Raw genomic sequence first — 24,856 nt, 5'->3', positions numbered from 1 at the left:
GTTAACCGTGTATCGTTTAGTCGGTGGTTTACAAGCCACGAGCTCTCACGGAACGTGCGTGAAATTGATTTAAGATCGACGCGGTTGTAAACAGTTATTTAAACGGAAAGAATATCGGGACTCGTCGGAGGTGCGAACCAACACCTCGTTACGCTCTTCGGGGTTCCCGATGTTAGTGGAAAGTATATGGTTATTGCAAGACAGTTGAAAACGTCCGCCGGCAAAAATGCCATCGCTAATCACGCACCGATCTAATCGTCGAGCCTTTCGGCGTTTCGTCGGTAAAATCGAGTATCGTTTCAGCTACAACGCACCGGCGTTATACCCGTTACAGGCTCCGCACAAGTATCAGTAAAATGTACGAAGTAATTCCGGAGTGTAGATACGTCGGCACGGACGTGTCAGCCGCTATTTTACAGGCGAACCATCGTCTCTTCGGCGTTGAACGCCGCGCCGCTATTTTACAAACCATGAAATACACAAGCCGGCAGGGCGGTGACTTAAGCCGTGTCCTCACTGGGCCCGCAACGATGTTGATATTCCATTTTCTTGAGAAAGTTGCTGGTTGTTGCCAGTAACGAGGCTTGCTGCGCACTCCAAAGACCAAAGAAAAACAGTTATACAGTTTGTCGACTGTTTCACAAGTTCGCCGTTGCATTTGGAAACAACCGGTAGAGACGCGATAAATAAGTCGCGTTTTGTCTCGTACGAAGGTCATGGGAAGAAAACGAGACAAGTACGTCTTTGTCCATTTTTCTGATTTTAATATCATGTTAAGACCAAAGAATAGTATTTTAATGTGACATAACCGGGAATAAAAACGACCATATCGTTATTCCGAAGTTGATCAGTGCGGTTTCCGAATGTCTCGCTCTTTGGAACATACAGCGAGGATGCAGCTTAAAACAGAGAGGAATAAGGCGCGCCGTGGAAGCGTGTTAAGAAAAAAAGCAGCAGGGGAAAGAGAGATGCGTAATTACGAATAAAAGTTTCAATTAGCTCCCAGGTGAGCTAAACGTGGTGATCGCGGCTGCGTGATTCATAGGCCATATAAACTGTGTGCATAGCCGGGCAGCGTCGCCGTGTAAGATCGCCGAAGGATGATGATACTACGTAGCACTACCTTTCACTTTGTTTTCCCGCAAAGATGCCTCGGCTAAATATTAACGTCCGTGACAGAAATGCTTTTCCCGTCTGTCGCGTCCCATGACCATTACCGAACGTTATACCGGTGCGGCTGAAAATTCAGGCGGTAACCGAGCTTTCCAAGCCGAATATATATAGCCTCTCCCGTAAACTCTTTAACCCCGTCGTGTATTACATTGTAGCGCTCGCAGTTGCCAACGACGGCAAATTAAACGGAGAGATACCGCTGTTAAACATCCCAACGTCGTTTCTTTTCTCTCTTTTCTCTCCTTATTTCATTTTCTTCCGCTTTCATCGCGTTTCAATCGCGATGCAACGTAGTTAGAAACAAAATTTTTATCACGCCACGAAGGAGTGCCGCTTGTTCCACGCGTGTTACTCGTAACGTTCGTCGGAGATGGGTGAAAAAGGTGTAAAAACGATCGTGAGCGTTGACGTCTACCAACGATTCTTCGCGGCCTAAGTTACGAGGTGTACGCGGTCCGGCAACGAAGTTACAGCTGCCGAAGCTGTTATTAACGTTATTCAATCATCGCTCGAGTTTCAGCGAAGGGTTCTACGACCTCGTTCCTCCGACCTCGTTCCTCCGACGACCACCCGTGCTGAAAATTCTTCGCGACGCATACGAGACTCGAAGACGAGAGCGGCGTTCTTCTAGGACACGGTTTCTCGTCGACGATAAAAATTTCCGTCGACCACGGATGTAGCTAATTGTTACCATCGGGCGCTGTTAAACGCCTCTGAATGGCTTTACACCGCGCTAACAGGTAAAAAAAGCAGAAATCGCGGTGTATCGATTCTGCTTTGTCATTGCTCGGCCACCTACCTGGTTTCAACTTTTCTGACCGCTTTCGCTATACGTATTTAGTATATATATATCGTTGAGGCGTTACTCTTTTACGTTTCTTTCTCTTTATTTGCTCCTCGAAACTTATATGCGGTGGAACTCTATTTACAGGAATAAGATTTTAGTGTCCGATTGAACAAACTTCTACCGACCGAATTTATTACTTGTCCTCCGATGGATTCAGACAAACGATGTTCCATCGTTTCGTAAATAAAGACCAATGAGTGACGACGAAACCAAAACTCGCAACAATGCGCATCTAGCAAAGCCTAGATCACATATTTCGTCCCAGCTGAATCTTGCGGTATCCGCTAAATCTCCGTTACAGTGCAACCCTAACTGAGACTCGCTCACCAAACAGCGGAAAACTTCTATTCGCGGGAATACCACGCATCGTTGGATGGTCAAAGCGATCGATCAAAATATCGTTTTGCAATATCGATGAGCGAAATTCCGCTAAAATGACGTGCATTCGCGCAACAACGGTTGAAACGGTATATACGTCGAAGCTGGAAGAGACGCGACGCGAGTGACGTTAACGAGCGACGCGACCCGTAATGGGATTACTTTGCGTAAATCACAAAGCTGACCGGTCGTCCTGGTCTTCTACACTTATTACGTGTGTGGTTCTACGACTTCTCCCTGGCCCTGTTGAGATACGTTCGACGTTTAACCCCGAGGTCCCCGCCACGCTGGAAACCCCCGATGTATCGATCCTTGACCAACCGCACAGAAGGGACCAACACTGGTGCACACCAACGGACCAACAGGCTCGAATATTACCTGGAACTCTGGGAATTCTATCTTCCGCGATGGCTACGTACGAATACACCGAACACAGCGAACGAACGAAAGAACGATCGTCCGGTTTCTCGTCTTCTCTAATCGGGACTTTACGAGCACCCTGTATTCCGGCATGCGTGCCTCGTGCGCGACCTCAGCCGACCTACGCCGACCTCTCCCACATTACCTCGTCCACGCACCTCGCTCGGTAGAGATGCCACGACGGAGAAACTCCATCGCGGAGCATCCAGCATACCGGGATTACCCCCGACGACGTCTCTCGCAGTCTCTCGCCAAATTAGCTCTCGCTCGTGTTTGTTTCCCGTCGATTCCTCTGCTCGAACATTCGCGTCTTCGCGTTTAACTTGGCGTATCTCTAGCCGGTCGCGTCGGTGATCCTTTGAAAACAGCCCGAGGAGAAATTTTCGCGGCCACCGAGATTACAGCCGAGGCTTTATCCGATACCTAGGCTCGAGCTGACTGGTCGAGACGAGTACACGCATAGCGTAGAAACCTCCTCCTCGGGAATTCTTCCTGCTGAACCATCTTTAATTAAACTTCTGACGCGATATAGCTTCGAGGAATTCAGCCTGCGCGAGACACGGGAACGATCCGGGGTGAAAGTAACGCGACGCACGAACAAATGTTATTCGCTGTGCCGAGATGAAATAGGACACGTGTATTCTGGCCGACCTGTCGAGGAAAGTTGATCTAAATACGAGACTATTATCATTCTAGGATAATGGTACGATAGTACATTCACGAGTATTTAAAAGTTTTTAGCAACATCTAACGTGATTCTTCGAAATAAAAAACGGAGAACTTGAAATATTTCAAGGTATCTCGAAGATTGGTAAAATATTAGGATATTTCGACTAGAGAGGTGGCGGTATACTTGGTTGCAATTTTCCACCAAAACGATGAGATTACGACGAAGAAACTTGTATTTTTTCGCAGCTGCTACCTTTTCCCATAGTATTTCTTTATCGTCTGTTTGCCAGAAGATTTTCGTGCAGACCGTGGAAACTTGGCTCCTTTCACAAGTTCGCTTGACCCGCGCCGCTTCCTGTTTGTCTACTTTTGCCAGCCGAAAAAGCTGGTATCTACCGAAAAATTCGAAACTAGATTGCCGCGTTTGCCCCGGTGATTAGCAGCAGGGACTCACTAAATGGCGAGACAAACGGCGAGGTCGGTTCTTCCTGAAAGCAGCAAAAATTCCTGGCGCGCACAAGGGAAGAATACGCGAAGAGGTGGGGGATTCCTACGGAGATTCCATTGGCTCGGTGTCGTTACTCGCTCGTCTTAACGAAAGCAACCGGTGTTTGACTTGAAAATATTCCACCGGCCGTTTAATTGGCCGATAAAGTTAAGCTGCAAAACATGGCCGCGGCTAACGTGGCCAACGGAGGATTTCGTGTCTGTAAAAAGCCGTTCAACGTCAACGCGTCGATATTTTATCGTTGTATAATCTGCGCGCCAGCTCCAGAGCCTTCAGAGCGCATAAATGACATCGACCTCGGGCTGACCCGGGTAATTGAAAGAGGTGGCCGCGAAGCGACTGTGAGTAACCACAAGCAGCTCGGGCTCGTACGTAGGTGCAGGTGCGCGAGGCTGAGCGCACCTCCGTCAGCGCATATGTAATAACGAGTGTGCGGTGTTGCGTGGATTTTTGCGCCAAAATCGGAGAAACTTAACCGTTCGTTAGACGAAAGTAAACGGTGGCTATCGTTGTTCACGGAAAGTCGTTCTCGCCTAATTAGGATCATAGTAAAAAGAAATAAGAGAATGGAATAAAAGAGGAAGAAAGAGAATGACGAGATAGATGGAGGGGGGAGGGCATGGGAAAAGGTGGCATTAGAACGTTATTAAGTCCGAATAGAAACGCATTAAATTTTCAATAAAGAGTATCTAACGAGAGCTAATTGGCGTGTTCCGATAGGTACCTACCTAATGATTAGTTTTATAACCGGCGGGCGAAGCATCGAGGAAAATGCCCCGACCTACCCTTACTTTTTCTTCTCCTATCGTATCGATACGCTAACGATATTAGAAATAAATTTATTACCGAAAATTATCAATGCCTAATCGTCGATCGTTAGTAACATCTTCTGTTGAACCTAAGGCCACGCGGTGATTCGTGTCTCTGCGATGCGATACGGGACAATGCAGGGACGGTGCTGAAAGTATAGGCCACACGTAGAGAAAAATAAATTAACGACTTGGCCCTAATTGCACGTTCAGAATTTTACGGCCGACCCTGTCGTACACGTGATGTAGACAACATTACGGACACACACGGTCGAGTAGCGTACTGCCATAGTCGGGCAAGGGTTGCGCGGAGGGGGAACGGTAATTACTTTGAGCGTGTTCTCGTGTACGATAAAAAATCAGAATGAAATGGTGCCTTTATTAATTACGTATTACTTAATCACCGGCCCGAAAAAAGGCGTAAAGAATGGAAGCGCATCCTGGTTTCTTTGGTCGGACGTGCTCTTTTGGTCGTCGATGAAAGAACTCGGGACGAAGAATCGCGAAACAGCTCGTGCTCGATCGTGGTCAAAACTAAGGTTCGTTTGCCGTGTAACGATGCCATGGCCCCGATTGCTCCTACATTTTTGGCCAAACATTCACTTTTAGAAACAAGGATGGCCCCTTTCGCGTCCTACGTCCGTCGATCGTTGTGTAACTCGCGCGTGGACTTTTTTCTCGCCGGTTTTTTCGTTCGCGCGTCTGGTGTCTGTCAGGTGTCGAAACTTTTGCCCCGAATTAACTACGATTGTATCAGTGGATTCGCGGGTCTCTGTCGCGATGCACAATAGCCACACGGCTCTCCGAGGCTGTTTCATTATGTAAAGAGAGGAAGAGGAAAAAAAGGAGAAGGAGAAAAAGAGAGGAGCGTAACGCAACGTGGTGTATTCAAATTGTTTACACAGTAAACACCAGTGAACCGCCGTAACCGAACGTTGTGAAACGTATTCGAAGCGCTTATTCGTTAACTACGTCGGTTGCTCTCTTATCTCACCGTGAGATATATTTATTGCAAAAAGGATAGACTTTTATCCCGTCGTTAATGCTCTCGTCTTTCTATAAAACGTCGATCCGCTGATTTTATATAGTCGTCGATAATCGCCAGTGATCACTGTCGACTCGTCGTCCATAACGAGCTGGCCTTGGTAAAAAAAATCCTTCGAATTCTCGCGGTCGATCAACAGAGTGGCAATAAAACGAGTTTCGGGTACGCGTGTTTTGATACTGTTTATTTTTGTCACGACTTAACGGAAAAAGAATCGTCGCGATAAATTGGCACCGGGCGTTCATTGTCTCGTAGACACTCGAAACATTCAGAAGCCTATACGATCGTCGATCGACTGTATAAATCGATATGTACAGAAAGATAGTTACGTTACAAACGCTGCTCTTTAGATGTACGTTAAAGTTTATAAAAATAAGTCATTCGCTTTCGACGAATCGAATTATTAATCGTACGCTTATTTAACGAAAGTAAGAAATCAATGAAACCTGCGGTTGATCAGTTTGACTTATGAGAAACTCGTTTGACGGTTCAACCGCGATTTCGATGATTTTAGAACTCGCGTCATCGTTAACGGGCCTGCTATCGATCAACTACGATCGTCTTATAGCTCCTACTATGTAAGCTGGTTTATTTCATTCGTTCTGTTCGCTCGTTGGCTTATGCCCACTGGCGCGACAGCAATTTTTCTTCTCTTCTTCAAGGATTTTCAACGCGGACACTTTCAACGCGAGTGCTTCTCTACAGCGCTAAGAATATTACTGTTGGATACTTATGAAATAAAAATGTTGCATATTATTGAATTAGAGTGTGTGAGATACGTGATTACTCGGAAGCTGTGTGAGTTATTAGAATTATTAGATTTATTAGAAAGGGTTACAGTAGAAAGGACAGAAATATACAGGCGCTAATGTTCAGAGAAGAAATTGAGCTGAAAACAGGTTTCAAAAGACATTATCGAATTGCATCGAGGGTGTTGGAAACAAGAAAATGACTTGCGAATTTGATTAAATAAAATTGATGCATTCGCTCATTTACAAGAGTAATTTCGCAACAATCATTGGCGACTCTCGACTTTGATGCATTAATTTCTGAGAAAAATCGATGTAATTGCATTGGAAAGCATTGTCAAGACCAATATATACTAAGATTAAAATATTACGAAAGTGGGTAAAAGTTATAAAAGGCTTTATAAAAATACTCGTCTATTATTCCTAAAGAAACGCTTATTCAATTTTGCTTTGATACGAAGATTAATCGACGAACCTTCCAAAAAATTCCAACGAATGTTCTAAGGGAGTCTAGACTCGATATCCACTATTTAGGTGAATGAAACTCTCAGTAAAATCATCCGATACGTTGTACGAGTCTTGTCTATCTTTGGACAATTATTCCGATAATAAGCGAGCCACGGTAACGGTTGTACCAAACGAGTACGCGATTTCACGCGACGGCATTTCAGTTAACAACAAACGAGTACTAATGTTCTGATCAAATAAAATCATCGGTAACCTTTATCAGGGATATAGATATAAACAGGCATATTTAATTATTACTCATGCACGAAAAGAACTGACGAAGAAAAACCATCAACGTTAGGGAAAAAAACAAACCGTCAAGTCTAACACGCGACATTCGGGGACACGCGACTATAGCGCGCGAGCTACGCACGTTCAATGGAGTTTGAAATCACGCTGCGTGAAAGTGTTGCGCACACGCGTTCGTAAAAAGTAAAAGTAAAGAAATTCCATCGTGGGCTCGTCCGGGATTTGAACCCGGGACCTCTCGCACCCGAAGCGAAAATCATACCCCTAGACCAACGAGCCAACTTGTTAGTCTCTTTGTTAACCATATATAAAAACCACCAATTAACATGTATAATAATTCTTATCGCGATCGACTGATTATAATAATTTACTGCACGCGCACATTCTTCCTGTCCGAGCAACCTGACACGTGTAAAACAAGCGATCGATTACACGGATAAATTTCTTCCATCTTCCAAGAATATAATTATCACGAGACAATCGATCGATTAAGAAATTTAAAGGCGAGAAAAATAATCGTATACCAAAACGACACGAAACAATCGATACACGTTCCTCCGGTTTGTTCCCCTAGTTGATTTCATCCAAACTGATCGACGGTTTAGTTTTTGCCATGACCCGTTCAAAGTTCCACGCTATCCTGAGCAGATTGTCCAGCGGGTGAAAGAAAAAACGTTAATTAGCTCGTTCGAATGGGAGCCGGGGATGCGAGATCCTCGGAGTTGGTGCGCGTGGCGCCACCTGTGGTGGAAACGTTGCATTCGTGGTTAGCATTGCGTGTTGTCTTCGACCTGGCAATTGCCCTGCCAGCAAGAAGATAATCCTCCGTTTCGATCTATCGCAACAAAGTTGCGGAAAGGTCAGAAAGTGCGTGATTGCTTTTCATCGCTGCAACGTAATTAGGGTCGCGTCAGAGTTGTCGAGCTAGAAACTCGAAGTATTTTTTGCTACGCCAACTATGAACCGCCTGCGTTTAATCCTCGTTGATACGGTCGAGTATTTTACAGAAAGGAATCGTCTCCAGGTAACGACGAAAATATTTTTGGTATTTTTATACGGGGGCTATAAAGGTGTTCCCGTATTAATGATCGCAATACTTTCTTCTTCGTGGGAAAGTCCATACGTTGCGAGGTATACAAAACACGGAAGTGACAGAAAATTTCTGGTGCGCAAAATGACCGGCTAAAAAGGTAAAAATATAAAATATTTCGAACATTTTATATTATTGTATTGGCTATTATTTAACGGCCGTGGGTTATTTCTTTCGACCCACGGTCGGCAGTTTGAACTCGTAAAAAGTTACAGAACGACCGTTCTGACAGACCTGTCATAAAAAAAAATGACAGAAATGTGAAAAAAATTTCTGTCACAATTTTTACAACTGTATACATTTACAGTGCCGTGGAATAGCACACTCATATTCCGAAGGACATTGGGGTTGATTAAGCGATTCCATGAAAATACCATCCCTCTCCCGTACAAAGGATAGCTCGTTCAGATTGAGTTTTGCTTGCGACGTAATGGCCATGGTAACAGTGCGGCAAACGACCGAGGAATGTCTTTGTTTCTATAAATTTTACTGACGTACCGTGAAATGAAGGTCGAAGATCCAGTTTAGGGCTACAAAGCTGGTTTACAAATAAGGTGGCAACGTTAGGCGATTAAATATTTATCCAGTACAAAAATAGATTTACAAACCATTTAAATACTTCCTCAAATATTAAGACAGACTCGTTTCGATTATTATCCTCCTAAATTCCGTTAATGACGTTGTTGCTCTTTGATGTGCAACGTATAGTTAGTTAGCACTAACCTACGACAGTCCCGGTGAAAATTATTATTTTCGAAATATGTTTTTTTTGTCTAGATTACGTCAGCGCGCGTGATTTCATGGAATTTTCACAAGGGAAAGAAATGAAAGGCGACGAGGAATGCGCGATACGAGCTTGACACAACTACGAGGGATTATTTTTTAACTAATTTTTGCGACGACCAGTTACTGTGTCGAACTGGCGAACTATGAGTAGTTGGAAACCAGTAAGTATCGTAGAGCGTAAATAAAGAATGAAAAAAGAAGGGAGTAAGTAAAAAGAAGTAAAAAAAGACTTTACCACGGCAGATGCACAGGTGCACGCAATTAAACACGTTGCAATTAATTAATTCATCACGTCTAAAATCTCTACCTTGAGATTCTATTTAATTTTATATAATTGATCGTTCAAATTTTCGTCCATAATTTCGTCCATATTGCATAGGATAAACTAAAATTATATTTATTGAAAACTCAATGAAAAATCGAACGTTTACGTCGACGTCGACAGTCGGCAATATTTATCAATATTACCGATGATCATTACGATTAAGAAACTTGTAGATTTTAGACGAGGTAGTTGACCAATTTAATTCTTCAGCGACTCGTACATAATGTTTATCATCGGTAGTATTCGTCGAGATTGGTCAACGAATTGACAACGATTTGACGACGACGCAATGCGTGTCAATAATAAGTCAGATGAGTAAATTTGTTAAATTCGTATTCAGCCAAACTGAGTATATTCGAATGCGCCCTACCAAGCATTTGCGGCACTAAGGGAAGGAAAGGAGCGTGACAAAAAAGGTGTTCGGGAACAGAGGATCGTTATCGGTACCGTCAACTCCGGTGTGCAAACTGGATGCGAAGCAGATACGCGTCACAAGTCCGGCGGCTCTCCGAGAGGATAGGAGGTCCGAGCAAAGGAGGAGAAAGAGAAGATCGAAGAGAGGGTAGAGCAGCGAAGCCCCTCCCTTGAATCTCCTTCCCGTCGGCCAAGAGGATCCCTCCGGTCGACCAGCAGGACCCCCCACCAAAGATACGAGAGGACCCGCGACCCACCTGTGCCTCGGATGGACCCTGCACGCTTCTCCGCTGAACCGACGCACAGTGTGCCCATAAGGCCCATTCGAGGTATACTTACGAGAGCGCACGAGCCTCATCCAGCGGACGAACGAACGAACGAACGATCGAGCGGCCGACCGATCGAGCGGCCGTCCGATCGAGCGAACGAAGTGGGACCGTAGAAAATAATTGGAGGTGGGGGCTGATTCAAGAATCGACGTGGACACCCTCGCCTTCCAAAGTCATTCACCTAACGGTCATCGCCGCGTCAAGAATCTTCTTCTTGTTCTTCTTCTTCTGCTGTCACGTCTTCCGTTATTCGATTTGATTAAGGGGATACCTAGACAGCGTACCGTGTCGTTAAATAATTAGTCGAAAGAAGAGCAAACTTGATCGAAGACGGTGGACCCGGTTTTTGTTTGGAGAATAATTTCAAAGAATCAAAGTGATATTTCGAGGTACGAGGTGAACTGTTGTCGCGGGCCTTTAAATTCTACTTTGGCCTTGCGAATCTATGTGATCGAACTGTTACGGGAAAAATTACAACTGGTAAGTCGTACAGTGAAATCGGCTTTGGTGTTTTCCGTAGGAGGAGAGAGTGAGTTTACAAGTGAACTGGATTTATCTATCGGATGATTCCCGATAAGTTCGTGGTACCCGACGCTCCAAGTGATTGCGTAGAAATGATCGTCAGTGTCGGATCGGATCTGTTAAACATCGTGATGACAAAGTGTCATGATGAACGCTATATCGTAATTAAGTAAAGGATCATCCTTCGAAGATGTCGTTGATGAATCTCGCGTAATCGTTTCCGTCTTCAAGGTACGTGATCACGTTGATTTACGAAAGGTGATCGGTTAAAACTGGGAGAAGCGATTCCCGAATCTGACAACTAGCAATTACAGGTTTCCTCATCGCGTTTAATTCGAATGGTATCGCGCTGTCGCTGTAAGTTAATAACAACGATCCTACGTTCGCTGGGTATTTTCTTCCACGTTATTTCGCGATACATTCGTCGCGTTTAGAAACAAATCGCCCGGTGTGCCTACGAGTTGAGAAGGAAAACCGAAGGACGATCTTCATTTCGTAATTCGAGCGCGTGCTGACGACCGATTCCTTCGTCTTCGATCGTGACACGATACGAAAAGCGCCATTTAACGACTAGATTTTAACGATAGAAAACGTGTCCGACATGAGAATTCGTTGTCGATAAGGTTAACTCGACTGAAAGCCTTGAGGCATCGTGATTAGGCTAATTATTTGATTCATTAGATACTCTGCGAAAAGATGGTATCATCGTAAGTTTAATTATTTAACGATACCGAGGAGGAACTATTCTCACCGCATGTCACTAAAGATAAGATTCCATGTGAAACCCAGTTTTCACGTCTATCGTTTGGAAATATACCGTAACGAGATTATATTATATAGTTTGATGAAATCGTAGAGATTTAGATGCGATACACGCGGAAAAGAGACAGAGAGTCGTATTACATGCATCATGTCGCGTTTCTGCTCGAGCATATTCGACCGCCATACAATAGCGCGTGTACAGCGCATTGCGCGATAGTTAGATACGAATCTGTACGAACTGGCCTATCGAAGAGCGATAGAATAATAGCATCGGAAACAAACGGTCCACGTTGCATCGTTCGAAGGCCGATCGCCGGAGCACGCGTTGCGGAACGCCGTTTCATTTCGAAAGACCGGAAGTCGCTCTCTGCAAACTAGATCGCGATGCTTCGCGAGGATGAGGTCGAAAGACGCCGCACGTGTGACGTGAATGAACCTGTGTGACGATCCGTCGATCGTTGCTAGATCTCGAACTTTTTTCTTTACGTAAAGTATTTACAAAAATCTATAAAATATTCAACATACAGTAGCTACGAAAAGTATTTGCACGCGATTGTATCTGTTGTAGCATTCATATGTACATTTATTAATTCGCTTCAGGTATATTACATTTCGTATCAAAAGTAACGAAACGCAAAAGATTAACTCCACCTTTCGTCAAGTTATATCGATACACGATTAATAAGAGATTTAAAAGAAAATCACTTACTTACATAAGTTATAGGTAAGTAATATCAAATTTTAGAACGAATTGTAAAAGATAGTATGTTCCAAAGAGATAACGAATTCCGTTTTAGATAAAAAAAATTGGGTCGAAATTAAAAAAAAGAAAAATGTTTCAATCGCAGAGTTTGACGACAATTATTATCGCTTTTTATTATTCATCGTCCTCCATAATTATAGTCCCCAGCAGTAAAACAATTACCTGCTTGTACCTATATTGGCGCTCCAATCAGCAACCTCTGCTCGAGTATTTAGGAAATGGAAGACTAACAGTCTTTCACTAATAAAAAGGCGAATAACGGTCTTAGCGAATAACACTTCTTTTTCTCTTTCACGATCTGAAAGCTTAAAAATCTGCAAACATAAAATCCTCGAACATAAAATCCTCGAACATAAAATCCTCGAACACAGGCTGGAATCTTTCAAGGAAATTTGGCAAGTTAGATACCTGTAGAATCGTGGAGCACTGAAGAAGTAATTCAGTACAAAATCGTGTTTGAAAACGGAACTAAACTCATTTCCGTAAGCGTGCGTCGTGGGAAAAAGGAAAATTCTACAGTCGTAGTCGTGCTTAGACGACGTGCCGCGACGAAAGTAACGAGGCGTCGGTCATTTAAAATAGTTCCGCTAAAACAGCCGTGCGCCGACTTTCACGCGCATGTAAATGAAGAAAAAATCCAGCGATTCCGAAGAAACCTCTCCTCGCGATCAATTGGTCGGCACACGGCGTCGTCGTTTAATTAATGCGCGAAGTGGCGTTGATGGTAACTGGTGGCTTTCAGCAAAATCTTCTGTCAGCCTCCGGTGCATTCGGGTGTGTGTGTGTGTGTGTGTGTGTGTGTGTGTGTGCGTGTGTTTGTGTGTGCCAGACACAAAGCGGAAGAGCGTCGTGGTAAGTGTTTTTATCGAGAAGGTCAGCTCTAGAAAGGAGGACAATCACCGAGCGGCACCGTAGGAACTCCGATTGATCCCTTTAAACGTTTGAACGGTGCCGGTTGCACCTTCTCGTTCCGTCCACACTCTGTGCCTTTCCGTAGAATCTATCGGCGATAGAGTAGATCGCGCTGAAAGCTAGGAACTGCGGCACTCGTTACGATTCTCACGGCTTCGATCGACTAGCTGGACGATTGCGCCCGCGAGATCTCCACGACGATCGTTATTACCGTTTCAAGACTTACCGTCGAAGGTGATCGGATGGAAACTGAACGGCATGTCTGTTCGTTAATTATCGATCGAATTCCTCTCCGATAGTCTTTTCGTATAAGCTACGCGTTTCAATAACGTCCGAGGTAAACTTTCTCTCCCTTTGTAATTCACTTTTTCCTTGGAACAATGGACGGACGCTTTCCGTTATCAATCTCCGAGCGATCAAGCGAATCTTCAACGTTTACTTGAAATAATTATCGTTCGAACATGTATATTGTACGACCATTAGCGGCAGAGGGTACGGCAATTTCGTTAAGTAACTTCTAAACAGGATCTATCGACGCAAATGCGAGGCCGGCTTAATTAATCAACAGTTTTATTGTGCCCACGGAGAAACCGTAATTAAAAGTCATTTGTTAGGGGAACGTTAAATCATCTATCATTCTTTTCGCGTCTTGTATTCTATTAAGCTCGTAAGAGCGGGTATCTCCGCACGATGTATCCGTTGCGACACGCGAGCGCAACAATATGGCTTAAACTCTCAAACATTGGCAACTCGCATCGAGCGCTCGGGAATGCAGGCACCCCCTGAATGGCTCACCGGATGCACACCTGCAATCAGTGCAGGTTGCGATAGCTCGGGCGCATCGTCGAACGTTCCTCGACTCTGAGGATCGATCGATCTAGTACAGAGAACATCAATCGGTAAGTAATAGTACAGAAGAAGGATGTTCGAGCCGAGCCCAATATAATCAGAGGAGATACCTCCCTCTCTTAAAATATCAACAAGGCCTTCGGGCTACGTTTAACGAGAATACGACGTCGTTTAAAATCAATTAACCAACCATCCGTTACTCTCTATTTATCTCGTTCTCTATCTTCGACGTTTCGTCGTGGTATTGCCGTGTTCGATCGATTTCGCGAGGGCAATCGTCGAGGTCCAGCAAACAAACCGCGATCATTGCTTCACGTGGATACGCCAGTTTTTCCGCTAGATTCGAAAATGCTCTGTAGCAATACTGTTAGCACTAAGCCGTGAAAAGATTGTTCGCTCCTTTCTTTCTCCTTCGCTCTTCTGCATTCTCCAAGTAGAAAACGATCGTTTCGGACGTATTCGCCAGCTATTATAGCCAATTTGTACGATAATAGGTGTAGTAGATAGATCCGCCGTTTATGAAAGTTGCGGGCGACGAGCAAGAGGCGAGAAAGACGACGAAGAACAGGCGAGGACGGCGTGGAAGAATAGGCGAGGAAGAACAGGGGAGGAAGTGGACGAAGTGCAACAGGCGATGAAGACGAAGGAAAGGTTGGACGGTTAGTGTCTAAACAGAAAAGAATCGAACGCGGAATTAAAAGTATGCGTAGGCACGTCGAGGCATCGAGCGTCCGCGAATGAGAAGTGTCAACGACTGTGGGGTGTAGGTCAGGAAAGAGAGACTCCGTTGATCAAACAATCGATGTCTCTTCCATTAGCTGGGATTTACTTTCCCATTTAGCGACAGTCTGTCATGTATGAAAGTCGCCGCAGGTGACACCGACTCGAGGTACCCTCGGGCTACGTATGTGGGTCACTACTATTGTCCCATATTCCCTCTTCGTCGTAATTCAGGTGGTGCGGAGGCGGCGGCCGAGTAAAAAGGACGACAACTACGAGAAGTAAAAAAGAAAGGAAGCGTATCGGGAATCGCGTAAACGCGGTTGTCGACGAGCGACGAAAACTCGATCGGTAGAACGAGTAGAGAATGTGCGTTACCATGGAGAAAATTTTCGAAGCGTGATGTCACTTCGAGCATTATGCAAATGGTTAGACGATCTACGGGCGCAAAGAAGACGAAGTAAGGAATAGAGGCGGCGAGGTGTGAAAACGAGACCGCGGCGATCTGTTTTCTGGACGAGCGACTAAAGAAGGCGAAAGGAACTAGCCAGACTAAAGAGAGACCATCGCGAAAGAATACAAAGAAAGAGGGAGAAAGAGCGAGAGAGAAAAAAAGCAAGTGCAGGAGGGTTTTCCGCTCGTTGAACGTAACACGCACCGCTTTGCACGATCCAGCGATTCGCGCGTACCGCGCAAACCGGCGAATTGCGCAACGAGCTTCTTCTCTTTCCCAATCGTGCGATCGGTTGTGGGCACACGATAAGGCTTGCATTGTGATTTTGTCGAACGTTTGAAATATACGCGAGTGCATTACGCGACATCGATTTTGTTTTCCCCGCGGTTTCGACATTTACCGTAACGGAAACCTGTAATCGTCGGAAGAATTACGAATTACCTAGAGGGACAAAGTTTCGTTATATCGATAGACGTGAAAACAACGAGCACGTCCTGTTCAAATAAAACGGGGCAACTTCAAAAGAAGGTTATATTCTTTCTGTTGCAGATGAATCAACAGTGCAAGGTGTGCGGAGAACCCGCGGCAGGCTTCCACTTTGGCGCGTTCACCTGCGAGGGCTGCAAGGTGAGTCGACTATGGATCATTTCAACGATACGATATGGCTTTCGTGGAAGCTTGAACGGTCGAGATAGCGATCAAATTGAAACGGCAGAGTGATATTTTGTATCGATTCCGGGATAATTGAAAGGTACTATCGTCTTGTAATTCGGTTGTAATAGGCTCCGTTCTTTATAGTTTCTTCCAACTATTTGAAACGTATCGATCTGAACGAAATCGTGAAAGAGATCGTAAAAGAAAAACGGTGGAACGCGGATTCCAGACATTTTCCAGCAGGTTTCTTTTTTCCTCTGCTTCTTTTCTGCACGTTGTTGGCGGCGATCTTTTCCACAATTTCGCAAAACTGAGAAACGTTGATCGCTTTCACGAGCCGCTTCGTGGCCGAGGTTAAACGTTTGACTAGGCATGCGTGTCAACCAAGCCCCCCCACCCCCGCCCCAAAAGTAACAGCTACCATGTTTGGTGAACCGCTCAGCGATCGCTCTGTAAGGAGAACCAAAATTTCTAGCTTCAAAGGGACGTTCAAAGAACATCAATCGACCGTTCGACTGATTTCTCCTGATTAAAATGATCTACGCTATTCTAAGCGATTATTTATGCGACGATTCGTTTATACATATTTTAAAATAAATCTACATAAAGATTCGTTCGTTATCTACATAAAGACTCTAATAACACGTGGCTATACACATATATCCTATAACCAATCACGATTATTTAAAAGTCAATTTAATAGCCTTAAAATAATAATAAGTGAAAGATGAACCGAAAATTGCACAATTGTATATTCTAGAAAGTGTAGGTCATTCGAATCTTCTTGTTATCGTAAGTGTAATATAAATAAAAATATATATATACGACAATCGATTCTTCGATCTGAAATCACACCTACGAAATCTCTCCAAGAAAAATGAATAGCCGTACGGTCGAATTCGTACTATACCGCGAGTCGAGCGTAAAAGCAAACGATGCCGAGTAGAATAGTAGGAAGGTGGAAGAGGGGAGAGCTGACATGCTACGGTGGGCCTGAAAACGAAAATAACGAAACGAAACAATGTCGAGCTGACGTAATCGTGAACTAGGGCGGAAACAATTGTGGCAGACAAGTGCGAAGCGCCGGAAGCACCGCCTCGAAGCCGCTTCGCGATCCGAGCGAATTGACGAAACGCGCGTGCACGTGCTCGCGCGGCCACAATGTCTCCCGGTACCGTAGATTTGTCCCACGATCGGGATGCATATCGTTCACGGTGAAAACTCGAAGAGCGCGACTTGCCACGGTCCTTGAATTCATATTACGAATCGATATAGTCTATATAGCGACACAGCGAGAGATTCGCGATTTATCAGGCCTTCCAAAAGAAGGACGTATGGAAGCAGTGAAAACGGTACAACGGTTCATTATCGTCGTCCATTGAGAACGAATTTCAATCTCTGTCGTTCCTCTCCTTTTTTTTCTTCTTCTTCTCTTTTTCCACGGCGTGAGTCAGAGATACGTTTCTTAGGCCACGAAAGTTCAGCCGTGGCGTAATTAGCCGGTCTATTTATCGGGCGGTTTTCGAAAGGAAACCGTAACACAATCCAACTGTGGAAGGTTTTGACGATGAAAAGGCGCGAGCCGGTACTTTGAAGTTTCAAACTGCTGTCCCGTTTGCATAACACGAGGCGCGCGCCACAAGGGGGGCAGGTAATAACGGTAGCATTTTCTCGATTGTGTCATCGCTTCTGAACTGTCGCGCATAGTCCCCTGATCTCCTTGTTTCCTCATCACGAACGAACTTTACATCCTTAGAACGGGAAAAATTTGAACGATAACGATGACAATGACGATTACTGCGATGACGCTACAGATAGACAAACGACGAGAAAGACACAATTACATATAGTTACATGTAGCACAGGCCACGATATAGGAAAATTGTAAAATTAATCCAGCAGAAAATCACAAATGTTACTTGATCTTACTGCGATCCCGAATTGTTATACTTCGATTTTGTTTTTACCACGACAAACAAAAAAACTATTGCTTTGATTTAAGAGAATGCTTAATGTCGTATCATACTTTTCTTCACGACGTATCAAAGTTTCTTGCTATACCGAGAAGGGATTAAAGGATTAAAGGATTTTGGGGAATTAGAAAAGAGCGAAATCAGTCGATGCCGCCAATAACGCTATAACTTACGACCTCGTAGCATAGTTCTTTTTATATTATACCTAGTATGATATATTGTACTAAAAAGTAAACGTCAAAGACAAGTGGAACACGGTGGCGGATCGTGGGTCTCGGCAATGCGCGCATCGGGACCACTGGGACGCAGGAAGAGCTCGTTTTCAGAACAAACGAACCAGAAACGATTAATAATATAGCGTGCGTACGAGCAGAAAAAGCGAAAGTGGATGTCGCGTACACGCTGAGACCTGCGTCTCTTTAAAGACTGATCATTAACTAAGAAGGGCGAAATTTTCTATCAGGTTACACAGGAAGTCGTAGGTGTTTCGGGGCGCAATACTTGGGACTGGGCTTCAAATGGATACGTTCGATGTCTGTCATAACGAACGAGGTCTTAAATTGCACGCGTTTCGTAAGACAGAACTTTGCCATTAGCTTTTCGCTATCTGCCGTGGTTATTCGCTCGATGCAGGCGCGTTCGAACTATTAGCTTATTCGTTGTCGTATTTATAAGTAGCCAGCTTTATTCTAACATACAAAATCATTATGCGTTTTCACAATTGACGTTTCAAGCTTTATTTAAAAAAAAATATTTTTCAACCTGTCAAGCAGTTTCTGTTTGTTGTCGCATTAAAATTGCCTTTTCTTATTACCGTAAAAATAAAAATGCTGTACAAATAAGAAAAAAATTGTACGCCGTGTATGGAGAGAACGTGTTGACTAAACGCCAGTGTCAGAATTGGTTTTCGAAATTTCTTTCCTGTAATTTTGATCTGAAAGTTGCTCCACGTTCTGCAAGGCCAGTTGAGGCTGACGAACACCAAATACATGCATTGGTGGACGCAAATCGTCGCATAACAACGCGAGAAATTGCTGGCAGGTTGAATTTACATAACCGAATAAAACCATTTTTTTCCCATAAAAAAAGAAGAGAACCCTCTCGCATTTCCATACAAAGAACGAAATTATTTTACGAACAACCATAACTCGCCGTGTAGTGGATTCCATTCGAATCGAAGGTATCTCTCGACTCGATGTAATCGAGTGGAAGTAGAACGCATCGATGTGTCGAAGAGGCGCGCGAGTAGATCGAAAAGAAGCAGAGAGAATATGTGTAAACGAAAGGAGACCGTTTCGTGACGCCGACACGGAAAGGCAACGGTGTCGGAATCGTGGAATTGCACCATTTGGGCAATTAGCACGAGCACAGTAGGCCGCACGCGCCTACACCGGCTGGTTCTCCGCGATACGACATGAATGAGACAACGAGAGCACACTGTTACCATCTAACAATTTTGCAGTACTCATTATGAGCGGCACAATGCCGTTGCAGCCGTGGCGGATCTCCCTGCGAATCTTTGACCTCTGAATTTGCATTTAAAGAGCATTCTAGATTTTGTCTCCCTTTGTAGTCCTCAGCTGAAGCTTGATTCCTTTTGTCGGCGTAATTAACGCGAATAAAATTATCATGCAGCGTTATTGTCGTATTAGCAACAACGAAATATTTCTGTTTCAGTCATTCTTCGGAAGATCCTACAACAATCTAAGCAGTATTACCGAATGCAAAAACGGTGGAGAATGTGTTATAAATAAGAAGAATCGAACAGCCTGCAAGGCCTGCCGTCTAAGGAAATGTTTACTCGTGGGCATGTCAAAATCTGGTTCGCGATACGGGCGCAGATCGAACTGGTTCAAAATTCATTGTCTGCTACAGGAACAGCAGCAACAACAACAACAACAGCAGCAACAACAACAGCAACACTATCAACAGAATCTTCCTAACCAACCACTGACGCAACAACGAAAACCTATGAGCCCACCCATTGGAATTCATCCAGCTCAACGAAAGGACGATGTCCTGATGCTAAGTTTGGACGACTACAAGAACTCGACATCTCCCAGTATTAGCTCCCCAGAATCGCACAACAGCGACAGTTCCGTGGAACTATCCGAAAGAAGAGCAGCCTTCTCGGGTCACCCAGGCTTTAGACCGTTGCATTCGCACCTGCAACCCTCCGTAGCCGATTTATCAGCGCTCAGCAAAGAAATGATGAGTTTACCGCTCGGTTTTCACCTCGGTGGAATGTCTTTGATTCCACCCGCGTTTCTACCACCGCCAAGTCTCACCATGTTCTCACCTTATCATTTATACGCAACGTCACACGGAGCTTCTCACCCCTTGGTACCAAATCATTCTTCGAATCTACTACAACACTCACCCATCGTTGAAGACATAACCAGTCCAATCAGTCCCTCTACGACGGCTACCACTACCACGACCATTAGCATCGATAGTAAAGACTCGTGTGCAAATAATAATAATATCAACAACAACAACAACAACAACAACGATAGATATGCACATAACAATAATGTTCAGACGTCGAGACAAAGTTCCTCGCCGAGCGAAGAAACCGGAGAGACGTATACCAAGAGAGTCTATCTGGATGCAGTGTTGAAGAGTCAACGAACGTACGCAGAAGGTTCTCCAATAGTGAAGGAACATTCGGAAAGTGGTTCGCCACTATGCAGTCCAGGATCGGAAACGGACCTTCCACCTCAAGATAACCCTATGGACCTATCTATGAAAAGGATGCCCACGCGAAATAATGATGCGACGGAAGAAGACGAGATAGACATGGGGAACGTGAGCGATCGAGACAGTCCCCCCTTAAAAAAGAAATCAGCGCCCATAGATCTAACGACGAGAACCTAGAATTGAAATATCGTTTGTTCGCTGAAAGACAGGCGGAATAATTCGTCCCGAGCATAGAAATAAGTTAATCAAAAACCGGCTGCCAAATACGGCGTGTGATATCGTAATCAATTACATTCTTCTTCTCCCCCATAACTGACTATCTGGACGCTTGAACGCATGTTCAATAATGGAGCGAGTTTCCCAGAACCGCACAGTATCTTTAATTGCGTTCTCCGACGAAGTAGGAATTATCGGATCGGACTCTGATTGCGGGATACGCATGGAGACAAATCATTCGCGCCGAATAGTTAAACGCAATCCCGCATAAATATCCACAGAGACTGAAAGAATGAAGGATTAACGTCTCAATTCCGGGTAATCACGGCGAGGATCGCGAGTCGCCGATCGATGGCTGGTTGTGCAATAACCAATCGACTTTAACGAGAGTCCTCCGCTTTAATTAACGAGCGCGCGCGCTCGTGCGGCAATCACATGGGGTAGACAAAGACGAGAGACAAGGGAATCAGGATGGAGAAAAGAGAAAGAAGAGAAGAGCCCGAGAACCTGGCACTGGCGCATTTGCAGAAGCAGGAGAGCAACGACGAAGTGCAACCGTAGTGCATCGGTTGATAAACACGTCAAACTGCAGGGTGCACGTGTTCGGAACGTGCGTTACAAACCGCCGTACACGTGTAGAACGTTGCCAACCGTTTTATCTTACAAGCGTTCGACGCCTGCCAATGTAAACGCCTCCGTCGCTGCCGCTCTACCGCCCCTTCTCTGATTTTGTCCCGCACCTATTTACACATCCTTGCGCCCGAGGAATCTCCACCGATATGAGAATCGTAATCGTGACAGGCCTTGCTCGATTTTGTTCAGGGTGATTCCAGAACATTTCGATGAAATTCCTCAGTGCCCTACCACTATTGAAGGAACGAGCTCGCGCTGAAACCACGTGGACGATACTTTTACGGTCTTCGTTGTCCAAGCCTAGCTTGCACGAACACAGATTTGCTTTTAGTAAGACATTAGATCGTGCACGATTCACGCCACGTCGCGCGAGATGGAACTCTTTAATTCCTTTGAGATGCTTGTATTGGATCGGCCCTCCAGGGAAATTTTCACAGACCTGACTATGACAATATTTTGAAACAACGAACAATACTGTGTATTTGAAGTCAATCCGATATTTCAATGAAAGTAGTAAGATCGTGGATAATCGTATATAAAAGGTATGTAAATATAAATGTAGTAAAAACGAATGCATTCGTATTAAATACACTTTGTTAAGCACGAACAGTGCAACGAAAAAATATTGTCAATGGTTCTCTATCCTTACCGCTAATTATAAAAATAGTCAACAAATGGCCAGTATTTCCTTTAATGGTTAATATTCTTGATCATATTGCGATACTGAACACATGCAATTTTCCGTATTTTACTTAACACTAACCTTATCAGAACTGGTCAAATGAGACCGGTTTCAAAATTTAATTTAATGCTTAATTTATTGTTTTAATTTTTAATTTAATGTTTAATTTTATGTTTTAATTTTTGTTCATCAAACTCTTATATTATCTGATCAATCAGTTTCTCAATTTCTGTTAGTATAAGGATTTACATAAAGTTGGATGAACAGAAGAAATATCAATGAATGTACAATTTTAAATTAAATTTTGAAACAGGTCTTATTTGACCGGGCCTGGTAAGGCTAGTTTTAATTGAAACTTATGTCGTTATCATAGGCACGCTATGATTCCATTTGTATGGAAATATTTCAGGTAGCAAATAGACAGAAAACGAAGATGTAAATAATAGTTAAGGAAGATTTGCGTGAACGGGACCCGGGCCAGTAGGTACTTACTTGTATATAGCTAGTAGATAATAGCGACTAATCGATCAATTACAATGCTCGAAATAATTAGAGAAATATGATCAGAATTACTATGACAATAAAAAATACTATATGCATGTTGCAAATTGCAAAAAGTATTAGTTACCATATTCTAATAACGCTAATTAATTTGAGCAATGTACTTTACGAGTTTAAATAATTATATAAATCATTTTTCGTCGAAAGAAAATGAATGATAAATGTAATACATTACAATGTACTTAATGTAATTATCGACGTATACGTTACTTACAAAGCCACGCTATTTCACAAGTAAAGTACAAATCTATGAATTCCTGGGCCCTCATATTTGTAAATACAAATTACTTTTAAAATCCATAGCAGTGGAGTTCCAATACCTAGGTTAATGTATAAGGCTGTTGGTGAATTGAACAATTTTTATCAGAATACGCTCCCGTTTTTAGCGATATTGTTGGAAGGATACTAACTTAGCGTTGTTGATCGATGAACACTCTTTAAAACGGCTCTACGACGACTTATAATGTAATAATTATTAGATAAATAATAAAATTATCGATTTATTAGAGTTACAGGCACTGCCGCGTTAAACTAGTTAATAGAGCGTTAATTAAGGCGTTAATATAGAACAAGCTATTTTACAGAATTTTGGTACAAACAAATGCAAATGATTACGTTAACAAAAAAGCTAAAAAATTATTAAAAATACATAGTTAATTTGAAATTAATCGAATGTTATTTTCAATTCACTTACATTACTCGACGACATCTCCGATCGCTTCTCAGCATCACTTAATTACATCTCCATGAATTGTCGATGATTCCTAAAAAATTGCAAATTTGGATAAAAAAAGCAATAAAACATAGTTAAAATAATTTTTCGCAATATTAATACCCCGAAGTATTAACGTTCGAGATATTTCATTCGTTTCAGGAGAGACATTTATTTTAAAGATAACTATTAAGACAGTGCCAAGAATAAAGACTTGTGGAATATATAATCGATAGAAAACATGGCCGTTAATTTGCAACATTCCGACGTGGCTATTGAACATAATTGTGGCATAAATTTTGGACGTATGAAAATGCAAAAACACGCAACTGACGAGGCCATCGCGAAGAATATTAAAAATTCATATTCAAATGAGTTAGTTTCGATAGAATATATTTTTATGAGATATGTCGTGCATCCAACAGGCGCCCGTATAGTTCGCACATAAAAAACAATCGCATGTGCGTGAACCAACCAGAATTTTCGCAATACCTCTGCGAGAACTGCAAATATTACACGAACTGCGTAGAGGAAAGTCAATATTCTATATTATTACGTAACTCACCTACAAAGCAGTGTGTACCCACAAATAATTGACAAATAATAAGACAAAGATGCAACAACGAAGTTTCGCGCCATTACACTTTTTCTAACTATCGGAAAAGACGGAACACAGAACCGAGATATGAAAAATGGAACGTTCGAAGTGCACGCTTAACCGTCTTAGTCACGCGAAAGTACAAAATATATCAATCTGAAAATAAAGTAATTTTTTCGATTAAAATTCTTAAGTGAATAAATCATTCTTATTATTATATAGAAGTTTTTAATTTTTAAAATTATATTAGTTGTTATTCGTAAATGATTAAAGTATATTGTGGATTCGAAATGACCAGGCATTGACTAGCGAAGTGCAGTTTGAATTGTTCAGTTAGTGGCAAACATTGCATTCTATCTATTTCAGCTATTTATCTGGCTATCTATTTCATTGGAACATTAATCGTGTCGTGTTATAAACTTTGATGTGAATTTTTAATAATGCGTGTTCGTAGTCAGTTTTGTTACAAACTGTGTCAAGCAAAGCGTAGTTGGATGAAACGACTGTATCTTTCTGTCAACTATTGTGAGGATGAAATTTGGGATAACTTTCGGAGCAATGAATAAGCACAAAAATGGAGGGAAAAGGTGAGTATTCTAATTAATTATTTAAAGAGAAAGTGGCAATTAATGCTCGTGTGGTGAATAAATTTTCATGTTTAGCGTATTTAATTGGAGTACGTGGTTCGAATTGTCACACAGTTTTGCAGTAAATTGAAATTTAAATTTCAACCAAGGATAAGTAGAATCGGTACGATTTTACTTATCGACCAATACATCCGTGTCACCGGCGTCTTTGATACTCTACTCTAATGCATACTCAGTAGTTCGCATTTTTCCGTGGATTT

The 24,856-nt window shown here is 43.1% G+C and overlaps 1 protein-coding gene and 1 non-coding gene across 4 annotated transcripts; one reads left to right on the top strand and one right to left on the bottom strand.

Moving 5' to 3' along the window:
* Nucleotides 1-7,561: 7,561 nt before the first annotated feature.
* On the bottom strand, nucleotides 7,562-7,633 carry Trnap-cgg (transfer RNA proline (anticodon CGG)). Its single transcript has one exon. It is a non-coding gene; the product is annotated as a tRNA-Pro (tRNA).
* A 2,500-nt stretch (nucleotides 7,634-10,133) lies between these two features.
* LOC126928813 (knirps-related protein-like) lies at nucleotides 10,134-23,367 on the top strand. 3 transcript variants are annotated; one of them, XM_050744652.1, is made up of 3 exons: nucleotides 10,134-10,778; nucleotides 15,830-15,907; nucleotides 19,585-23,367. In XM_050744652.1, the coding sequence occupies exons 2-3, from the start codon at nucleotides 15,830-15,832 to the stop codon at nucleotides 20,782-20,784; spliced, it is 1,278 nt and encodes a 425-aa protein (XP_050600609.1). In that variant the 5' UTR covers nucleotides 10,134-10,778; the 3' UTR covers nucleotides 20,785-23,367. The 3 variants fall into 3 exon arrangements, with proteins under 3 accessions (XP_050600609.1, XP_050600606.1, XP_050600610.1); XM_050744649.1 differs by having other exon boundaries at nucleotides 10,135-11,051; XM_050744653.1 differs by lacking the exon at nucleotides 10,134-10,778 and adding an exon at nucleotides 11,065-14,765.
* The last annotated feature ends 1,489 nt before the right edge of the window (nucleotides 23,368-24,856 follow it).

Source organism: Bombus affinis, chromosome 2, assembly GCF_024516045.1.
Source record: "Bombus affinis isolate iyBomAffi1 chromosome 2, iyBomAffi1.2, whole genome shotgun sequence".
NCBI classification, from domain to species: domain Eukaryota; kingdom Metazoa; phylum Arthropoda; class Insecta; order Hymenoptera; family Apidae; genus Bombus; species Bombus affinis.
Note: the sequence above shows the minus strand (reverse complement) of the source record. Positions and strands in the feature narration are given on the sequence as shown.

Coding starts and splice junctions, on each gene's coding strand:
- LOC126928813 (XM_050744652.1), top strand. CDS start 15,830: ATGAATCAACAGTGCAAGGTGTGCGGAGAACCCGCGGCAGGCTTCCAC. Junction 15,908..19,584: donor TCACCTGCGAGGGCTGCAAG/GTGAGTCGACTA, acceptor TTTCTGTTTCAG/TCATTCTTCGGAAGATCCTA.